Source organism: Muscardinus avellanarius (genome assembly GCF_963383645.1).
Source record: "Muscardinus avellanarius genome assembly, chromosome: 8".
NCBI lineage: Eukaryota > Metazoa > Chordata > Mammalia > Rodentia > Gliridae > Muscardinus > Muscardinus avellanarius.
The window spans coordinates 105,886,793-105,907,483 of record NC_137794.1 but is presented as its reverse complement, the minus strand read 5'-3'; the positions used below and the strand labels follow the sequence as shown (position 1 = coordinate 105,907,483).

Here is a 20,691-nt window from a genome sequence, read left to right as displayed (position 1 = left end):
TCAAGAGAAAACTGGAGCTAGGGCCTCTCCTGTGGCTCCCATGCTGCCCACCCAGGGGAGCCCTGCTGGTTGTCATGGTGCCAGGATAGATGTCTTAGAAATAACTGGCCCTGTAAGCTGTGCCTTTGGTTGAGCCTTAAGTCAAGGGGAGTGTTTCTGTAATAGAAAGTGTCTTGCTAATTTCTTGTAGAGCCTGATAAGTAAAATAAAAAATTAAATGCGAGTAAAATAAAAATAATGTGCATACGGCGGAGTGTGAAAAACACGAGAGAGGTCCGGTACACGTGGCATGTAAAGTTTTAATGGCACGGCTCTCCCGGGGATCAGGGCGAGGCACCATGGGGCCCGCGCGCCTGTCCGAAGCTTGAGGACGCGGGCTCTCCTTTTCAAGGTATGCATCTCGCGAGAGGAGGGTTTACTCGCGGGAACGCCCAATTCTCGCGGGGGTTTCAGCCCCTCCCTTGCCCTGCAGAGGTCATGTGACACAAAGTCACATGAGTGCAGGACCCAACTTAACATTCCGGCCTTTTGATGGTAGGGATAATGGATGACGATTGGACCCTCTAGCTTCTTCCTGCTGTCAAGGGGCGTCGTCAGGGGCCCCAGGCCGGGAGGAGTTGGGAGTCCAGTCCCCCAGAAGGGGGTGCAGGTGGGTGCATAGCTGCAGTGCGAATTGGAGGTTACCCTGGACAGCTTAGTGATGTGCGCTTGAGGAGGCTTGAACAGGCAAGGGCTATTAAAGAAAAAAACAAATCATGAGATTGAGCAAGCGACCAAAAAGGAGACTGGCTTACTCAGTACCTGGAGAGCTACCCTGAGCTGGCAAAGAGGATGGAGGTTGAGGGATCCAGGAGCCATCAGTCTTCAGCCAGGCTGAGTAGGGCCAGCGGCGGGGCCTGGTCTGGAAAGGTGCTCCCCCTGTGTTGAGGCACCTGGGGCTCACCCTTTTCCAAGGGCACTGTTCCAGTGGCCCTCCTGGCCACACGCCGAGCAGTCTGATTGGTAGGCGTGGCTTTGCCCCACTTGAGGCAGGCTCCTGGAGGTAGTTGTTGTTGCAGTCCTCCACACCTAGGTGGCGCTCCAGGGGGCTGAGCCGCCACCGCCAGCCGAAGGGCAGCTACCAGGGATCTGCTTTTTGGCAAAGTCGGAGTGTATGCTCCATTTCCGCCTGTTTCTCTCTGGAATTAAAACTTAGATGCTATGTTAAGGTTCTGTCAGCTGCGACGGACCTATACTCACAAAGAGCACGTCCCGAGACGGGTGTCCAGCAAGAATGGCAACGCAGACTCCGCACGGGCAGACAGAGAGTGTCGCCCCAGCCCCGGCCTGTCGTTTCCCGCAGCACCTAGGGCGCGCCCGAGCGGGCCACCCAGCAAAATTGCAGTCTGGCGCAGGCCAAGATGGTGACTGTGACATCACCAGGCAGTGACTATGCGCCATCACAAAATGGCAGCTGGCAGGAAAATAAATGGAAGCTGATGGGGGAGAGCATTTGGAGGGATATCAGACCGCTTATAAAAGTTCCTAACTATTCCTGGGCCACCGCAACCTATTTCCCAACTCGTATCAAGGCAGACAGGCTCTCAGGGCATCTGCTAGTATAAAGGTTCGACTCCCCATAATTGGTTCGCGGGCGGAAACGAAGAACAGGAAATGGGCGTCCCCGATTTCCCTGCTCAATCGTTCGGAAACAGAGGTTAAGAGATAGGGAAGAACGTCTTCATTCCTTCTCAAAACCGGAGGATGACCTGGTCATCCGCAGGGTGGTCCCAGTGGACCGGGGGACAATGGGTCACCAAGCGCTTGGATTTTTGGGTCCCAGTGGACCGGAAGACCCAAGTCCGGAACCCGCTAACCAAGGGAAGGAGGCAGTTTACCGGAGTATAGTGTTGTTGGCCAGTGCTGGCTGTGACAGAAGCGCTGAGAAGCTGCTGGGGGCGCAGTGGAACCAGGGCGCGCGGATGCCGGTGGCTGGTGTGGACGGCACTGGCGCAGGTGGGATCAGTGGGGGTGCGCAGGCGGCATGGCTTGCCGGGCCCGCGGCGTGGAGACAAAAGGGCTTCCAGGCACGTGCCAGACACTGAGGCTTGGCTCCGAGGAGCACCGCCAGTGAGCCTGGCTTGGGGCGGGTGGGGCAAACCGGCCAGAGGTCCCGGCGGTGACCGGAGAACCAAGCTGGAACGGTGCTTTAGGAGGTCCAAGCGGCAGGCAGAGGTCCTGGCCCGCGCAGGCAGTTGGCAGGCAGAGCAAGTGCCAAGCTGCCTGGCTCGGGCCGGAAAGATGGCCGCCGACTCCTAGGATTGGTTAGGAGTGGAAAGTGGGAGGGATTAAAGATTGTGAGGCCTCCAGTGAGGCCATGAGGTGGGAGGGGTTAAAGATGGCGAGGCCTCCAGTGAGGCCATGAGGTGGGAGGGGTTAAGGATGGCGAGGCCTCCAGTGAGGCCATGAGGTGGGAGGGGTTAAGGATGGCGAGGCCTCCAGTGAGGCCATGAGGTGGGAGGGGTTAAGGATGGCGAGGCCTCCAGTGAGGCCATGAGGTGGGAGGGGTTAAGGATGGCGAGGCCTCCAGTGAGGCCATGAGGTGGGAGGGGTTAAGGATGGCGAGGCCTCCAGTGAGGCCATGAGGTGGGAGGGGTTAAAGATGGTGGGGCCAAGATGGCGGCCCCCCAGTGATTCCACGTGTCCAAGATGGCGGGCCAAAGCTGGCGACCCCCCCCCCCCAGTAATTCCATGTGGCTGCTTACCGGAATGGCCAGGCCCAGGCAGCAGGGGTGGGCAGGCACAGGGTGAAGGGCGCCAGGGCGCGAGTCCGAGTGGAGGAACCAGATGGAGCACGGGCTGGACTTGGCGGGCTGGGGGCTGTTTAGCAGAGTGGCGGCTACCTAGATGGAGGAGGCAGGCGGCCCCGGCAGGTGGGTCTAAGCAACGCCAGGCGCGGAGAAGACATAGGCGCGCGGTGTGGCGCAGTCCGCGGGCGGCGCGGTCCCATTCCAGCGGCGGGCGGCGTGGGCAGGCGGGAATGGCGGTTTTAGGAGGTCCAAGCGGCAGGCAGGAGCAGAGCAGGTGCCAGCATCACCCAAGGAGCCTGGCTCCGGGCGGGTGGAACTGGCAGCCTGGCGGCCGGCGGAGCCTGCATGCCCCGGCAGTGGTGGCTACGGCCGCAGTGGCAGTGGAAGATTGCCATCGGCACTCCAGAAGAGAGCACGTGGGCAGGAAAAGATGGCCACTGGCTCTCAGCAGAGCGCAGGGCTGGAATGATGGCCGCAGACTCTCAGCAGAGTGCGGGATCAGAAAGATGGCTGCGGACTCTCAGCAGAGCCTGGGGTGGGAAGAAGGCCGCCGGCTCTCAGCAGAGCGCGGGGCCGGAAAGATGGCCGCGAGCTCTCAGCAGAACTCGGGGCTGGAAAGATGGCCGCGGACTCTCAGCAGAGCCCGGGGCGGGAAGAAGGCCGCCGGCTCTCCCGGAGAGCACGGGGCTGGGGAAGAAGGCTTACGGTCCAGGCAGGCACGGGGCGGCAGCGGCGGCAGTGGCAGGAGCAACACCTGCAAGCGGAGCGCTGGTGTGGGACCTCACAGTCGAGCTGCTGGCGGGTCGGAGAGTCCGGGGCTCAAAAAGAGAGTAAAAATAAAAAGAGAAAACAGAAAAAAAAAAGGAAAAAAATGGGGAGGGACCCAAGAGTTCTCCCGGTTCGGCACCAAATGATAAGTAAAATAAAAAATTAAATGCGAGTAAAATAAAAATAATGTGCATACGGCGGAGTGTGAAAAACACGAGAGAGGTCCGGTACACGTGGCATGTAAAGTTTTAATGGCACGGCTCTCCCGGGGATCAGGGCGAGGCACCGTGGGGCCCGCGCGCCTGTCCGAAGCTTGAGGACGCGGGCTCTCCTTTTCAAGGTATGCATCTCGCGAGAGGAGGGTTTACTCGCGGGAACGCCCAATTCTCGCGGGGGTTTCAGCCCCTCCCTTGCCCTGCAGAGGTCATGTGACACAAAGTCACATGAGTGCAGGACCCAACTTAACAGAGCCTAGCACATCAGCTGAGCGAGAAAATTCAGCAAGGGTGTGGAGTTTCATCACAGCCTCCTCCCCATGTTCAGAGGTGCTATTTTTAGGATAGCTGTAAATCGAAGGGTCCACCAGTTACCCAAGTACTAATGTTAATTATTCTGACCTATCTAGGCTAAATTAAAACTTGAAATGTAATATTTAGCCTTTCCCTCCTTTTGGCCAGATGGGATATCTTGAAGAGTCCTAGATTGCTTATAGGAAACAGAGTACTATGGGAAAATATTTGACAACTGGATTCGATTCTCTTATGTTTATGTTTTTGTTCTTATAAATTAATAACAATGTATTATTTGACAGAAACAAAGTATGGACTTTGTCTTGACACCAAAGACTTATTTAGAATTTAACTTGAAAATGAAAAAAAGTAAATTCATTTTTCTTAAAGAAATAACATTCTCTCTTGCCACCAACTTTCTATTTTAATCGCATTTTTGTAACATGTAAAACAGGGGTGAGGAAAATAAAATCTCCTGTTTAATAAAGGGATGATATTTCCAGTGATAATCCTTACACAATTGGTCTGCTTCCAGGAGAGTAGTAGGAATATGTGTAAGGTGGATTTTAGATGAACCAATGGCTTCCACTAGGTTAGATGAACTCTCTGTCCTAAGGGCCGGGTTATCAGTTACAACACTAATAAAATCACCAGCACAGCATGCATATGTCGGTTTCCAGGGACTATCTAACCTGAGTCATCTAAGCTTATTTTTCCTAAGAAGATTTGATCTCTGTTGCTAGTTGTCTGCAGAAGACAGAAAAAGAAAAATAGAAGTAAGAATAAATAGATGGTTAAAAACATAAAGACAGATTTCTTTGTTCTTCTGCAGTCTCCTGCAGACAGATCTCAGAAGATTCATGCTGGGGATGAAGTTATTCAAGTGAATCGACAGACTGTGGTGAGTGTTTGGAGATTTACTTTCCCCTTTGGAGCCATTCACTATATCAAAATTCCTTTTAGCCGAGTGTGGTGATGCACACTTAGAACCCCGGTGCTTCGGAGGCCGAGACAGGAGGATTGTAGGTTTGAGGACAGCCTCAGCAACATAACGAGACTGTTAGTGACCTAGTGAGACCCTGTTTTAAAACAAAAAGGGCTGGGGGTGTAGCTTGGAGGTAGAATACTCTTGGGTTCAATTTCAAGTTAAAAAAAAAAATCCGAGCTGGATGTGGTGGCACACCTTCGTACTTGGGAGGCTGAGACAAGAGAATCACAGGTTCAGGGCCAGCCTCAGCTACTTAGTGAGGTCCTTTGCAACTTCGTGAGACCTTATTTCAAAATAAAGAATAAAAATAGGGCTGGAGATGTGGCTTGGAGCTAGAATGTCTTTGGGCTCAATCCCCACTATAGCAAAAAAAAAAAAAAAAAAAAAAAAAAGAAAAATTCTAAATCTTTTTGTTTAATTTTTTGAAATTTGCAATTTCTTTTCTTTCTTTTCTTTTTTTTTTTTTTTTTAGTGCTGGGGATGGGAATTAGGGGCATTCTACCTCCGAGTGACACTCCCAGCCTTATTTTTATTCTTTATTTTGAAACAGGGTCTCACTGAGTTGCAAAGCCCTCACTAAGTAGTTGAGGTTGTCCATGAACTGTGATCATCCTGTCTTAGCCTCCTAAATGCTGGGATTACAAGTGTGCGCCACCTCATCTGGCTGCAATTTCTATTAAAAAAAAAATTATTTTTGCAGCACTGGGGATGGAACCTAGGGGCTTTCTACCTCCGAACTACACCCCCAGCTCTTTTTTTTTTTAACTCTTTATTTTGAATCACGGTCTCACTAAGTTGCAAAGGGCCTCACTTAGTAGCTGAGGCTGTCCTTCAACTGAGATCCTCCTGTCTCAGCCTCCCAAATGCTGGGATTACAAGCGTGTGCGACCACGCCCGGCTAATTTCTATTTTTAAGTAGCATTAGGAGGAACGTATTTGTGTCCATCTCACTATTGCTCACAAGGCCAATTTTCTGGAGATCCGTAGAGTTGATTTTTTTATCATTCATAAGCATGTCCTTCCTCTTCTTCTCTTTCTTCAAAGGTGGGATGGCAGCTAAAAAACCTGGTGAGGAAGCTGAGAGAGAATCCCACCGGCGTCGTGCTGCTGCTCAAGAAGAGGCCCACGGGCTCCTTCCACTTCACTCCTGCCCCGCTGAAGAACCTGCGCTGGAAGCCGCCTCTTGTGCAGGTAGCCGGCCGAGCCTTCCTCCAGCGTGAGCGCATGGCTGTGTTCAGGCTGGATTTGTCTCAAAATTAGAAAACACTCAACAAACAAAAATTCAAAGGTTACCGTTTTCAGGAGTTAGTTCGTACCTTCTTATTCTCCAGTCTCGCTGATATGAAAAGATAAATTCTAGAGCTACACTGACCAGGATGGTAGCCACTAGCCACATAAGACTATTTAAATAATTACGTTAAAAGTTCAGCTCTGCCTCACAGGCCCTGTCCCTGGTACTGAATGTTCCCACGTGGCCCGTCCTGCCATCTTGGACAGGGCAGATGGTGACATTTCCATCACTGCAGAAAGTGCGTTCTGCATTTTCTCTCCCATTTGAAACATGTCTAACAGCCAGGCATGGTGGCACACACCTGAAATCCCAGGACTTGGGAGGCTGAGACAGGAGAATCGCAGGTTCGAGGCCAGCTGCAGCAACCTAGCCAGGATCTTAGCAACCTAGTGAGACCCTGTTCAAAGACAAAAAAAAAAAAAAAAAAAAAAAAATAGAACTGGGGGTGTGGCTTAGAGGTAGAATAAAACACATATTACTGTGCCCAATTTGAACATTAGTCTTTACCAAGGCAGGGTGTGAACTCAGATGTAACTGTCCAGTGGCAAGTGGTTGGGCCATACCACCATTTAAGCATTATTAAGAAGTGACCATCCATGGTCATAATAAAAGACAGGCCAGTGTGCCCTGACCGCCTGTGCCCTGGGCAAGGGGCCCGCTCACCACCGCACTCATTATGAGGTTGTCCCGGGTGTTTTCTTCCTGAGCCAGCAATGCACAGCAATGACATTTTAAGGCCTTTTCTTTCCTCCTTTCTTTCCTTCCTTCTCTCTTTCTTTCTTTCTCTCTCTCTCTCTCTCTCTCTCTCTCTCTCTCTCTCTCTCTCATTTTTTTCTTCCTTTTTTAAAAATAAAACTGCAATTACAGTCACCATATTGTATGACACAGCTCCTGAAGAACTTAATTTCCTTCCGGTTACCTGAACATTTCTGTCTTTCCACCAACATCTCCTCAATCCTCCTTCCCTGAGTCCTTGGTAATCACCTTCTGCTCTTTGCTGCTGAGTTTGGCTTTTTTCTTTTTCACAACTAAGTGAGATCATAAAGTATCTGCCTTTGCAGGCCTGACTTATTTCATTTAACAGAATGTCCTTGGCATTCGTCCGTGTCGTCACAGATCACAGGGATTCCTTCTCTACTATGCCCGAGTAGTATTCCACTGTGTCCAGAACACCTTCTCATCCATTTATCTGTTGACAGACACGTAGCTGGATTCCGTATCTTCGTTACTGAGAATCGTGCTGCAGTCAACGGGAGGGCACTGATGTCTCTTCGACATCGTGATTTTGTTTTTCTTTGGAAACATGCACAGTAGTGGGATTGCTGGATCGTAGCAATTCTAGTTTTAATCTTTTGAGGACCCTCCATACTGCTTTCTGTAAGGGCTGTCCTAACTTCCATTCCCACCAAGAGTGTACAGGGTTCCATTTTCTCCACATTCTTACCATTTCTTGTCTTTATCTTTCATCTTTTTGGTAACAGCCACTATAACAGATTTGAGGTGATATTTCATTGTGGCTTTAATTTACATTTCCTTGGTATTAATGACATACCTGTTGGCCATTTGTATGTATACTTTTGAGAAATGTCTATTTAGGTTTTTTGAATATTTTTAATTGGATTTTTGGTTTTCTTGTAATCGAGTTAAGTTTCTAATATATTTTGACTATATAAGCTCTCATCAGATGTATGGTTGGCAAATATTTTCTCCCTCTGCATAGATTGTCTCTTCTCTCTGTTGATTATTTCCTTAGCTGTGTAGGAGCTTTTTAGTTTGATGTAATCTTGTGGAGTCAATTTTTTTTTTTTTTTTTTTACTTTTGTTGCTTGTGCTGTTGGGGTTATATCCACAAAATCATTTCCTATAACTGAGAATATTGATCATACCCCAGCTGCTTTTGTTTCATTGCTTGCTCAGTATAAAATTTTAAACATGTTTAAGTTTAAAATGTTATTTGAATTTTCAGAATAGGAGGCACGTAATTCATCCAGCTAATTGATGGAGTGCCTACCAATTGCCGGCTCCACTCCAGAAACATGGAGTCCTGACGCAGAGACAGCAGGATCTGCGTAGACCGGGCAGGGCACTCGAGCCCTGCAGAGTAGGTGGGGTTTGCATTAGCAACAGGGGCATTGCTTGCAAAGGAGGTGAATGCTGTTCTTTTGAACATACTCGTACACACAGCATGGATTATCTTGGGTAAGATTTCCTAGAAGAAGGGTTGTGATTCTTGTGAACCTGATGTTTGAGGGTGTATGCTTCAGTAAACTTGGAAGGGAGAGAGGAGAGCCGAATCAGGAAGGCCAGGCAGCCAGATGTCATCGTAGATCACGATCAGCCTTGCTCTACGGGACCGAGGGTCCTGGTGGAACCAGAGAGCTGTGGCCCTTCCGCAGTTCATGTCCCTCCTCTGGAGAAGGGCAGAGGGTGGTAGATAAGATGACAGATCAGCCGAGACAGTACAGTGCAGGAAGAGAGCCAGGCCGGGAGCTGTGGTGACAGGTTGACCCTGTTTTACATTAAGGTTTGTATGCCTAGGGGTTGCCATAGCAACGTGCCACAGATGGGGTGGTTGAAGTGCGCAGTCACAGTGTTGGCAGGGTTGGTTTTTTTGGAGACCTCCCTCTATAGCTTGAGAAGAGCCATTCTCTCCCGGCACCCTGCATGCTCTTCTCTGTGTGTGTCTCTGTGTCCTTGTCTCTTCTTCTAAGGACACCAGTCATCTTAGATTGAGCCCACTCTCATGACCTCGTTTTCCCTTAACTACTCTTTAAAAACATAATCTCCAAATTTTGAGATACTGAGGGTTAGGGCCTCTCCATGTGGATTTGAGGGAACACGGTTCAGCCCACAGCAGTGTCTTAACACAGAAACCCTGGGTAGGGGGCTGTCGTGGGAATCCAGATGTGGACATTGTGGTCCTGGGCAAAGGTAGTCTTGAAGGAATTCAAATGGAAGACCAACTACACAAGAGGCCATTTGGGAAGCAGCCTCACAAGGGCTCTCAAAGCAGCTCAGCCAGGTAGTTAGGAGCATGGGTCTGATTCTGAACTCCCTGAGTTCAAATCCCAGCCCGGCCCCTTGTTAGCTGTGGGCCTTAGGCAGGGCCTATTTATACGTAATCTTCCAAAGCCTCACACTCCTAATTATTAGTGTTGGGTTATTAGAGGAGGCTTTGGGATGAGCACTGAGGAGGATCAGCGAGGCAAGGGAGAAGCAGGTGTCAAACGAAATGGAGGCCCTAACTGGTGGCAGACAGCATTAGAACTTTAGGAAGGAGTCGTTTGGAAGGCAGAGATGGTGGCATCTTGAGTATAACTGAGTTCACGGTGACAGAGGAAGGTCACGCGGGTATGTTCAGAATACAATGGGAAAGTTATGTTTAGGTAAAGACTGGATAGTCCCTTGACTTCTGAAAATCCATTTTAGAAGGGACATTTTTCCATTTTCTCCAGTTTTGCCTACCTTCCTGCCAGCTTCCCTCATTGCACAGTTTGGGAAGGGCTGATAGGGAGAGAGAGAGACCTCTCGCTCTGCGTCTGAGCCACCATCAAAAGGCAGGGGCCATTCTACAGCTCAGCTACCAAGTGCCCTCGGGTGTGTCCAGAATATTGTCAGAATATAAATGCTGGTAAGCCGGGCATGCCTGTAACTCCAGCGACTCGGGAGGCTGAGACAAGGAGATTGCAGGTTCGAAGCCACCTTCAGAAATTTAGCGAGACCCTTAGCAACTTTTAGTGAGACCCTGTTTCAAAATTAAAAATAAAAAGGGATGGGGGTATAGTTTTTTCAGACCTAGCCCCCTGGGTTCAATCCCCAGTACAAAACAAAACAAAACAAAAAAACCCTATGCAAATGAATGGTGGTAGGCAAATCCTCTGTAGACTTGCTGTGCCCTGAGCTTGGGCGGTTCTATTCTATGTTTCCATGTTCTTTATGCCTGAGTGCCCACCGAGTTGTGGAGCGAGTTCTTTACTTTTTATACAAGTGTCGTCCTGTGGCATAAAGACGTTCATCGTTCTGTTTTTAGGCCCTGGTCCCGGCAAGCGAGGCTTATTGATTCAGAGGTGCGTGGTCATCAGTGAGCAGAGCTGAGGGAGTATTTGCTGTGGGAATGCTGCAGTTCACTGTTGCTGCTCAGCCTTTGGGGGTCTGGACCCTGCCCTGTGTTTTCAGATACAGCGCGAGATTGACATAGTGAGGTGTTAATCAACTCCGTATTGAGTAGAATTGACCGATGATGTCTTAGTGGCTGAGGCCCAGATGTGGGGATGGGACTGTGAGACAGAAGAGCGCCCCTGTCTCTGTGCCTTGGTTTCTGTCCTCAAAGCATCCCTGGCTCTGTGACTGTCCCGGTGGCCACTGCTGGCTCTGGCCACACTGGCTCATTAGTCCTGCTTCCGGTCCGTGAAAGCCACTTCATGGTTTCACTTCCATAAGACCTTCCACCACAATTGGGTGGAAGGGTTTATAGGTAGCTTTTCTGTCTTCCCAGGGTCCAGCACATTCTCTGCCCTTCGTCAAATATGCACGTGCCTTGACCGAGATTTCTTGCTGGTCCTTTATCCGCCAAAGAAGGTCATCAATGTGGCCATTGTTCTGCTACAGGAGGACGAGATTGGCGACACCAAGTGACCTGTCAAGCATATTTGTACTACTTTGAATCTCTCTATGCTATATGATAACATTGCATCAATAAAAACAAACAAAAAAAACCCTACAATAAAAGATAAGATTGAGGGCCTCATAAAAAGTTAAAAAAATAGGTCTTTTGAGACTATTAACATAATTAAAGTTATCTGGATTTTTTTAATATGCTTTTGTTTTTGGTACTAGGGGTGGAACCCAGGGGCATTCTACCTCTGGACTACACTCCCAGACCTATTTTTGACTATATTTTTGAAACAGGGTCTCGCTAAGCTGCAGAGGACCTCACTAAATAGCTGAGGCTGGCTGTAACCCAGATCCTTCGGTCTCTGCCTCCCAAGTACTGGGATTACAAGTGTGCACCACCACGCCTGGCTTTTTAAAAAAAAATAAACTTTTATTGGTGCATTGTAATTTACATCATAGTGAGGTTCAAAGCGATGCAAAAGGCATGCACACGGCACTGGGTGGGGCTCCCTCCAGACCCCCCCAATCCCCTCTCCTCTCTTCATATATATTAGTGGGATTGGTAGTGATACCTTCATATATGGACATGATGTTTTTTGAATTGTTTTCTTCCTCACCCCTCCTTCTTCCACTGTCACCTGGTCTCTCTCCTCATTTATCTGAAGTTCTTTGCGTTCCCTATTTTCTGTCTAGCTTCCACATATGAGAGAAGACATGGGACCCTTGACTTTCTGAAGCTGTATGATCTCACTTAGTATGATGTTTTCAAGTTCTATCATTTTCCTACAAATAACGTAATTTTATTCTTCTTTATGACTGAGTAAAGTTCTATAGTGTATGTATGCCACATTTTATGCATCTATTCATCTGCTGGATTAAAGGCCTAAAAATTAGACCAGAAAATTTGCAATTACTAGGAGAAAGCATAGGACCGGCTCTCCAGCATGTCGGCACTGGTAGAGACTTCCTTGATAAGACCCCTAAAGCTCAGAAAATAAAACTGAGAATCAATAAAGTGGATGACATCAAATTAAAAAACTCTGCACAGCAAAGGAAACAAGAGTCTGAAGAGAGAGTCTACAGGATGGAAGAAAATCTTTCTCAGTTACTCCTCTGATAAAGGACTGATACCTAGAATATACAAAAAATTAAGACATATATTTTCAATTTTTAAAAATTGGGTGTGTGAGTATATACAGTGTACCGTGTAGCTAAATTAAGCTGTATTAAATTGTGTACTTCTTTTGTGACAAGCAGTGCTTAGGCCCTTTACATGTATTATCTCTTAGTTTTCAGAGTCATCCTGTTAAATACTAGTCTTACTCTTGCCATTTTAGAAAGGGGACACTTTTTAAGTTGAGTGCCTAGCTCGGTGACACTCAGCTAATCAGAAACACCTAGACAGTCCTAAGCCCACATTCCGGGTCAGTAATAACATCGCTAGTGATTTTCATGATTTACTGCAACTCTCTGCAAGCAATATTATCAGTGCTGGTGTTTTATAGAGGAAGAAACAGAGGCGGAGATGCGATGCTTAAGTGATTTTCTCAGCTAGCATGATAACCTTGGCACCTGGCTTCTTACCCCTCAGTCAATTCCGAGTGTCTCAGAGAAGCTCAGACATTGAGCGCTGAGCGTGGCCGACCTTGGCCCCGGTTACACACAGCCTGGCCCTGGTGTTGGAGGGACAGGCGTGCCAAGCGTCATCCTGAGCTGACCTCTCTCTTGCTCTGTGTCTGGTTCCCATCGCAGACCTCGCCCCCACCCACGACGACCCAGTCCTCAGAGAGCACCATGGACGCCTCGCTGAAGAAAGAGAAGCCGGCCATCCTGGACCTCTACATCCCTCCTCCACCCACCGTCCCCTACTCCCCCCGGTACGTGGGTCCGTTTGTCTGGCGTGTTCCTGCCCCGCCTGTGAACACTTGAACGATGGTGTCTGGAGAATGGAGGTTGCTGGGTTGCTATGTGGCAGGAATGAATGTGAAAGCTTGGTTAAAAAGCCTGATCCAAGCTGGGCGTGGTGGTGCACACCTGTAACCCCAGTATTTGGAAGGATGAGACAGGATTGCAGGTTCAAGGCCCATCTCAGCAACTTAGCAAGGCTCTCAGCAACTGAGATCCTGTTTCAAAAACAAACAATAAAAAGGACTAAGGATTTAGAGGTAGAACATCCCTGGGTTCAATCCTTGGTATCAAAACAAAACACAAAAGCATGCATGATCCTTCAGTCTCCCTGTACAGGATATTCAGGGGCAGTTCCAGGTTATACGGAGATTGATGCCACAGTTGGGGAGGAAGTCCTTTGAGAAAAGAATGCCGCAGTAGCTTACTTTTAAAAACTGACTAAAGTTTATGCTCCTCTTGGGGCCTAGTGAGGGGCTTTTGGGGGACCCCTGCAGGTTCAACTCCCTCATAAATATGTCTATGGGGAAGGAGATAAAAAAATACCTCTGTGTGTTTCACTGAAGTTCCAGCTTGATTTTGCTGAGAAACATATGTTCTTTATGGCCTTCTAAAAAAACTATGTGAGCCGTGCATGGCGTTGCATGCCTATAATCTTAGTACTTGGGAAGCTGAGACAGGAAGGTCACAGGTTCAAGGCCAACCTCAGCAACTTAGCAAGATTCTCAGCAACCTAGTGAAACCCTGTCAAAAATAAAAAAAATAGCCGGGTGTGATGGTACACGCTTGTAATCCCCACACTTGGGAGGCGGAGACAGGAGGCTTGCACAGTTTCGAAGCTAGCATCGCTGGCTAAAGAGACCCTGTTTCCAAATAAAAAGTATAAAATAGGTCTGGGAGTGTAGCCCAGAGGTAGAAGGGTTTCCAGGAACCCCAGTACCACCAATCAATCAATCAATCAATAAATAAATAAAAATAAACCAGGCATGGTGGCACATACCCGTAAACCCAGTACCTGGGAGGCTGAGATTGGAGGACCGCAGGTTTGAGCACAGCCTCAGCAAGTAGTGAGACCCTGTTTCCAAATAAGAAGTAAATTTAGTCTGGGGCTGTAGCTTAAAGGTAGAATGCTCCTGGGCTCAATCCCCAGTACCACACACACACACACACACACACACACACACACACACAAAACACCCAAACAACAACAAGAACAACCAAACAGTTCTGTGCATGTGAGTACAATATAGACATGTGTGTTATAAAATCTTTAAAATTTTTTAGTTGGTGCCTTAAATTGGTGCTTTATTTTTCTGCCCAGTAGTGGGATATGCCATTACATGTTTGTACATGCACATAAACGGTTGGTCAGTTTCGTTCCCAGCAGCCCCTTCCAGTTGCTTTCTTCATGACCATCTTGACTATTCCATTCGTAGTGCAGCGGTCTCACTGGATGGTGTAGCAGGGACAGGTGGTGGTTTAGGTACCTACCCCCTCAGCTTGCTTCTGTCAACTCACATATTTATATAAGCATTAAAGCTAGAGGGTCTGTCTCATCTCTTCAGCGTGTTTTTTAACTGAGCGAGGGGCCGGGGTTTCCACCTGACATAAACCAGACTCGTTCCTGGCCTCCAGAGACCTGCGGTATCTCATTCAGCTGCTCAGGAATAAATTGAGAAGAAACAATTATGCTCTGTTCCCTGTGACAGAGCTCAGGCTGTGTCCACCGTGGCGCCATTTGCTGCATGTTCGAGTTCTTCGTTCAGGTGTTTTTATTTAGCTGAGTCTTTGCTTCTTTTGTGTTTCTTCCCTGGGGACAGAGAAGGTTCCACAAGGTTTCCCACGGGTTACCCAGGGTGTGCGGCGACAGGGTGAGGAGTCATCTTCAGGGATCAGGGGCCTCTGGTGTAGACGGGCCTCTCCGCTGTGGCCACAGGGTCTGAAGTGGGTTCAGAAAAGTGGGTTCAGGTGGCCATTGCCCTGGCACGTGGAGACTGAGGTGTGGGGTGCTGCATCTGAACCTTTAGGGAGCTCCCTCCCCTGTCCCCAAGTGTTCTCTGGGCCTCAGGGACAGCTTACTAGGAAGACAGGGGCATGCACATAGGAAGAAAGGGAACTGGGGTTTTTAATCTACTTAGGGGGCACATATGCTCTTGCACACACACACCCACTAATGAAGAATAAAAGGAAGGAAAACTACAAATTCAGGGCACAGAAATGAGTCATGAGTCAAGCAGGCTTCATGTATGGGAGGTCACGTGCAGGAGGTCTAACGGTGTCAAGGAGAGAGCTTCTTGGGGGAGCGGGAGGGGGCAGCAGGCGCATCCGGAAGGCTGGCCATGGGATTGCTTTGTGACTCATTTAATTCTGTGTTTTGTCCAGTAGTGTTTATTTTCACCGATAACCTAATGGGATTTTCTAAATGTAGGAAAAAAGAACTTGGTAATAGGCTCCATTAAAATTGTTGTATTGCAAACTGACATTTAGGTAGAATCAGGGTGGAGTCATTGACCCAACTTTTGATGTTTTCTTTACTGAGCTCAGAAGTAGTCATTCTCCATTGGTCCCTATAAGGGGCCTTTTGTATCTTGGGCACAATTCTCAACTCTAACAACTTCATTACATATCAGGAGTCTTCTTTGCTGTATCCTGGCAAAGGTAGTACTCTCAGCATAAAAAAAAAACGTTTCAGTACCTCACACCTTACCTTCTGATTTCTGGTGGAAATAGGAGATTCAGCTGCAGGACTGGATGGGCATGTTGATTGATGCACTACTGTAACCCAAGTACTTGGGAGGCTGAGACGGGAGGATCACAGGTTTGAGGACAACCTCAGCAACCCTGTTTCATGACACAAAATAAAAATAGGGCTGGGAGTGTAGCTTGGAGTAGAATGCCCCTGAGTGCAACCCCCAGTACCACACAATAAACAACTCCATGGCAGAACACAGGGACACCAGAGCTGTCTTTTCAAAGGCATTTTTGTACCATTTGGACACTTATGACAAAAAGCTGCGCCCACTCTTATTAATTAGAGTAATTGTTCTGATTTGACAGGATTTATGTGTTTGAGGGGCAACTGGAGTTGAAGAAAGTCATAATTTTTTTCCTCCAGTGGGGAGAGAGGAGTTACTTAGTGTGTGCTGGAGGTAGCGTGATTCCTATAAGTTCGCAGCAGTGGAGGATGTGAGTGGCCTAACGATTCCACATGATCTTCCAGGGAAGAGAACGGAAGCTTTGTGTACGGAGGCTTCAGTAAGGGAAAACAACCACTGCCCAAGCCTAAGGGTTCAGAGTCCCCGAATTCCTTCTTGGACCAGGAGAGCCGGAGACGAAGATTCACCATTGCCGACTCTGACCAGTTGCCTGGGTACTCTGTAGAAACCAACATTCTGCCCGCCAAAATGAGAGAGAAAACAGCATCTTACGGTCCGTTTCTGAGCATTTGCCGTGTTCTGTTCCTTTTACTCTCCTTACCCCCTTCCTTATTTGGAACTGTCGGATGAATTTGGCAGACTTGAGCGTAATCCGAGGAAAACATAAACTTCAGTGAAATTCTAAATATGAGGCCTTTGTTCGGCTCCCGGGGCCTTGTTGAGTCATTACGCTGCCTGGCATCAAAGCCCAGCTGGGCGATCGAGTTACAGCTTGGATTTTCCATGCCTGGGTTTTAACTTCGGAGCGGGGGCCCTTGAAGACTCAAGTTTAGCATGCCTCTATCCTCATTGTTTTCTATGGAAACGCAGTAATTTAAAATAGTTGCCTTATTTTAAAGTTTGTTATTGCTTCTGCATAAGTGGGTGTGTTGGTGTGGGATGCGAGTTATAAATAAGAGGGAAAGATTCTCTCAAGTGCCTAAACTCACCGACCTTGTTACCTCCTTGTCCCCCTGCAGGCAAGCCCCGGCCTCTGTCCATGCCTGCCGATGGGAACTGGATGGGGATCGTGGACCCTTTTGCCAGACCTCGAGGTCATGGGAGGAAAGGTATGTGTCATCTGTGCAGAAGACAAAGCACCAAATAGTCCAGAGACCGAGACCCACGCCTCTGCTCTATTTTTGAGTGCATTAGAATAACTAGAAAGAGGACTTAGCTTTTCTGAGTCCCATTTTGCCATCTGTTAAATCAGCACTACTGAAGATCTCGGAGACCCTACTTATTTCTAGAAGAGCAAAACTACATAATCCTAATTAGTGAGCGTGAATCTCCTAATTAGCATTGTGGGCTTAAAAAAAGCTATAGGCACAAGTGGTCTACTTTTTAAAACAAACAAAAATACATTTTTTATTAAACAATCTCATTAAAAAGTTTTGGGTGGTGATGATGATGATTATTATTGGTATTTATTTTTTTCTACTGATGAACAAACATGAATTTTTTCTCTGCTAAATCCTTTTCGTATTAGAGAGTATGTAGTATTTGAGAGAAATTTCTGTTTAATTTACTCTAATTAAAGTTACTAGTTATTATGCTAGTCCTGAGGGAAATGTTTAAAAACATGCTGTCGAAGTAAAAATCAGTGAAAAGTTAAAGTTTACTGATTGAACTTCAACTGGAAAAAAGCAGAAAAAACTTCTTAAAGGCTTAACATTTCAAAGCAATTCTCTCCTGACCCCAAGGGCCTTGGTAAAGTTGGTCACCTGTGTTCCTGTCACCTGAACGATGCCAACGTGACCTAGGGCCAGGATGCCAGTCTGTGGTTCAGGATCCCCTTAGTTTATATGTGAAAGTCTGCACAGCCAGCAGGTGGCAGGGCTGTCCTTTGTTTAGATTTAGCAACCTTAAGGTCTCTTGTTCTGAGCCAGAATTAATCCTTTTCTTTCTTCTATAAAATGGCTAAGAGAAGGAGTATAGGAGTTGCAGAGTATAAAATTGTTAATGGGTACTTTTTAATTTAATTTTTTGGTACTGGAAATTGAACCCAGAGACCGTTTACCTTTGAACTATACCCCCAGCCTTATTTTTTATTCTTTGTTTTGAAACAAGGTCTCACTAAGTTGTGGAAGGCTTCATTAGGTAGCTGAGATTGGCCTGGAACCTGTTACTTTCCTGTCTCAGCCTTCCAGATATTGGGATTACAAGCCAGGTGTGGTGATGCATGCTTGTAATACTAGTACTTGGGAGGCTGAGACAGAAGGATCGCAGGTTCATGGACTGCCTCAGTACTTATGAGGCCCTCCATAGCTTAGTGAGACCCTGCTTCAAAATAAAGAATAAAAAATAGAGCTGGGGGTATAGTTTGGAGGTAGAATGCCCCTGAGTTCAATAACCAGTTCTATTAAAAAAAGAAAAAGAATTTTCTCTTATGATTACAAAAATAAAACAAATACATTGCAAAACACCTAGATGATAGGAGTTTTTAGAATCTGCCTCCACAAATGAGGTACAATTACTGTGCGTGTTTTGTGTGTCTTCCAGTTGTTATTTTATTCACATATTTTACATTTTGAAAAAAATGAAGAAAATGGAAAAAAAAGATATTTGGGAATAACCCAAAAGAGATAAAGGGAATCTTCTCTAGAACATGTAATTTCTTTTTTCTTTTCTTTTTCTTTTTTTTTTTTTTTGGTGATATTGGGGATGGAACTTAGGGGCCTTTTACCTCCATACCTCCTGGCTACACTCCCAGACCTATTTTATATTTTATTTGGAAACAGGGTCTCTTAAGCCAGTGAGGCTGGCTTCAAACCTGCGCGATCCTCCTGTCTCCGCTTCCCAAGCGTGGGGATTACAAGCATCTGCCACCATGCTCGGCTAGAACATGTAATTTCTAAAAAATATAGCTGCAGCCGGGCGTGGTGGTGCACGCTTGTAATCCCAGCACTTGGGAGGCTGAGACAGGAGGATTGCACAGGTTCAAAGCCAGCCTCAGCTACTTAGTGAGGCTCTCAGCAACTTAGTGAGACCCTGTTTCCAAATAAAGTATAAAAAAATAAGTCTGGGAGTTTAGCCTGAAGGTAGAAAAGCCCCTGGGTTCCACCCCAGTGCCACACACACACACACACACACACACACACACACACACAAGAAACCCCAAACCCAAAAACTTAAAAATATATATAGCTGCATTAGTATTCTACCTCATGACTAGAGCAACTATTTGTTTGGTTTATTATTGTGGGACATTTAGGTTATTTCTTTGTTTTCCCCAATTTTTAATAGTGTTTCAGCAAACATCTTGTCCATAGATTTTTTTTTTAAGATACAGGTGCTTGAATTTAGGGACATTCTATCTCCAAGCTACACCCCAGTCCTTTTTGTTTGCTTTTATACATGGTCTTGCTAGGTTGCTGAGAGTCTTGTTAAGTTGCTGAGGCTGTTCTTGGCTTTGATCCTCCTATTTCAGCCTCCCAAGTACTGGAATTACAGGCATGCATCACCATACTTGGCTTTGTCCGTGTATCTTTGCATATTTTGGGGAGTGTAATTCCTAAGGAATGCCACATATGGCTAGTTTTAAGTTTCAGTTTTGTTTCTTAATGTCTCCTCCGTCCCTGGAGGTGCACTGGCAGTTAAGGCAAGACCATTCCTCTTTGTTCAGGAGTATCTCAAGCACTGCAGGGCATCACAGTCTCTGATCATTGTTGAAGGTCCTGTCCTTCACCCAGGACAAGGGCACATCCCCTCCCTAAGAGCCCCATGAGAAACTGCTCCAGAGACAAGCCCTCCTTGCGGTAGGTGCTGAGCAGCAAGGACCGCCCTGGAGAAAGAGCGATAGGATCACAGTGCTCCTCCCTCCCTGTGCTCTTGGAATTCTGAAAATTCTTACACTTCTTTAGTGCGAGCCAGGCATCTTTGTAACCTCAGTACTTGGGAGGCCGAGACAGGAGGATCTTAGGTTTGAGATCAGCCTCAGCAGCATAGCAAGATGCCCAGCAACCTAGGAAAACCCTGTTTCAGAAAAACAAATACAAACGGGCGGGTGCTGGGCATGGTGGCACACACTTGTAATCCCAGCATTTGGGAGGCTGAGATAGTAGGATCACTGTTCATGGACAGCCTCAGCTTAAACTTAGGCCTTCTGCAATGCAATGAGACCCTGTTTCAAAATAAAGAATAAAAACTAGGGCTGAGGGTGTGGCTCGGAGGTAGAATGCCCCTGGGTTCCATCCCCAGTACAGGAAAACAATAAAAATAAAAAAAGGCTGATTGTATAGCTCGGAGTTAGAATGCCTCTGTGCCCTGGCCCCTCTTTTTAACAGCCGTGTGGGCTTTGTCTGAAAACAGGGGAAGACGCCCTTTGCCGGTACTTCAGCAATGAGCGGATCCCGCCCATCATCGAGGAAAGCGCCTCTGCCCGCTACCGCGTGTCCAGGCCGGGCACCGAGCGGCACCTGGTGCGGGGCGCAGACTACATCCGTGGGAGCAGGTGCTACATCAACGCCGACCTGCACAGCAGCGCCACCATTCCGTTCCAGGAGGAAGGAACCAAGAAGAAGTCGGGCTCATCGGCGGCCAAGTCCTCTGCAGAGCGGTCCCTGCTGGTCAGCTGGCTGGCGCGCCTGAAGCTATTGACTCACTGAGGCCACTGAGGGACCCCTGCCTGTCGTCTGCTACCAAGTGCCTTCGCCTCGGTGCGCAGCCTTGTCTGACTTCATCCGCAGTGTTACCCAGTGACTTTATCTAATTTCACTTTTTTTTTGGGGGGGGAAAGTTGTATACTGCCCTTTTCGGACTTTTGAAGTAATTGGATGGTGACAGATTTGGAAGATCGTAGGTGCTACTTGGAGAGACAGAAGAAGGGACGTGGTACATTCTTTTTTTTTTTTTTTTTTTGTATCACCAGCTTGGGAACATGGAGACACCCTGTAAAATCAGCCCGTTGGCC

The 20,691-nt window shown here is 47.4% G+C and overlaps 1 protein-coding gene across 1 annotated transcript in view; it reads left to right on the top strand.

The window, feature by feature from the left end:
- The window catches only part of CNKSR3 (CNKSR family member 3), a gene marked incomplete at both ends in the record, with an annotated part of 104,069 nt that extends 83,683 nt beyond the window's left edge, over positions 1 to 20,386 (top strand). Inside the window, 6 exons of the mRNA XM_080699777.1 lie at positions 4,899 to 4,967; positions 6,099 to 6,245; positions 12,712 to 12,836; positions 16,085 to 16,293; positions 16,760 to 16,849; positions 20,091 to 20,386. Of these exons, the coding sequence (XP_080555903.1) occupies positions 4,899 to 4,967; positions 6,099 to 6,245; positions 12,712 to 12,836; positions 16,085 to 16,293; positions 16,760 to 16,849; positions 20,091 to 20,386 (936 nt within the window). The remainder of the gene's footprint in view (positions 1 to 4,898; positions 4,968 to 6,098; positions 6,246 to 12,711; positions 12,837 to 16,084; positions 16,294 to 16,759; positions 16,850 to 20,090) is intronic.
- Positions 20,387 to 20,691: the final 305 nt, after the last annotated feature.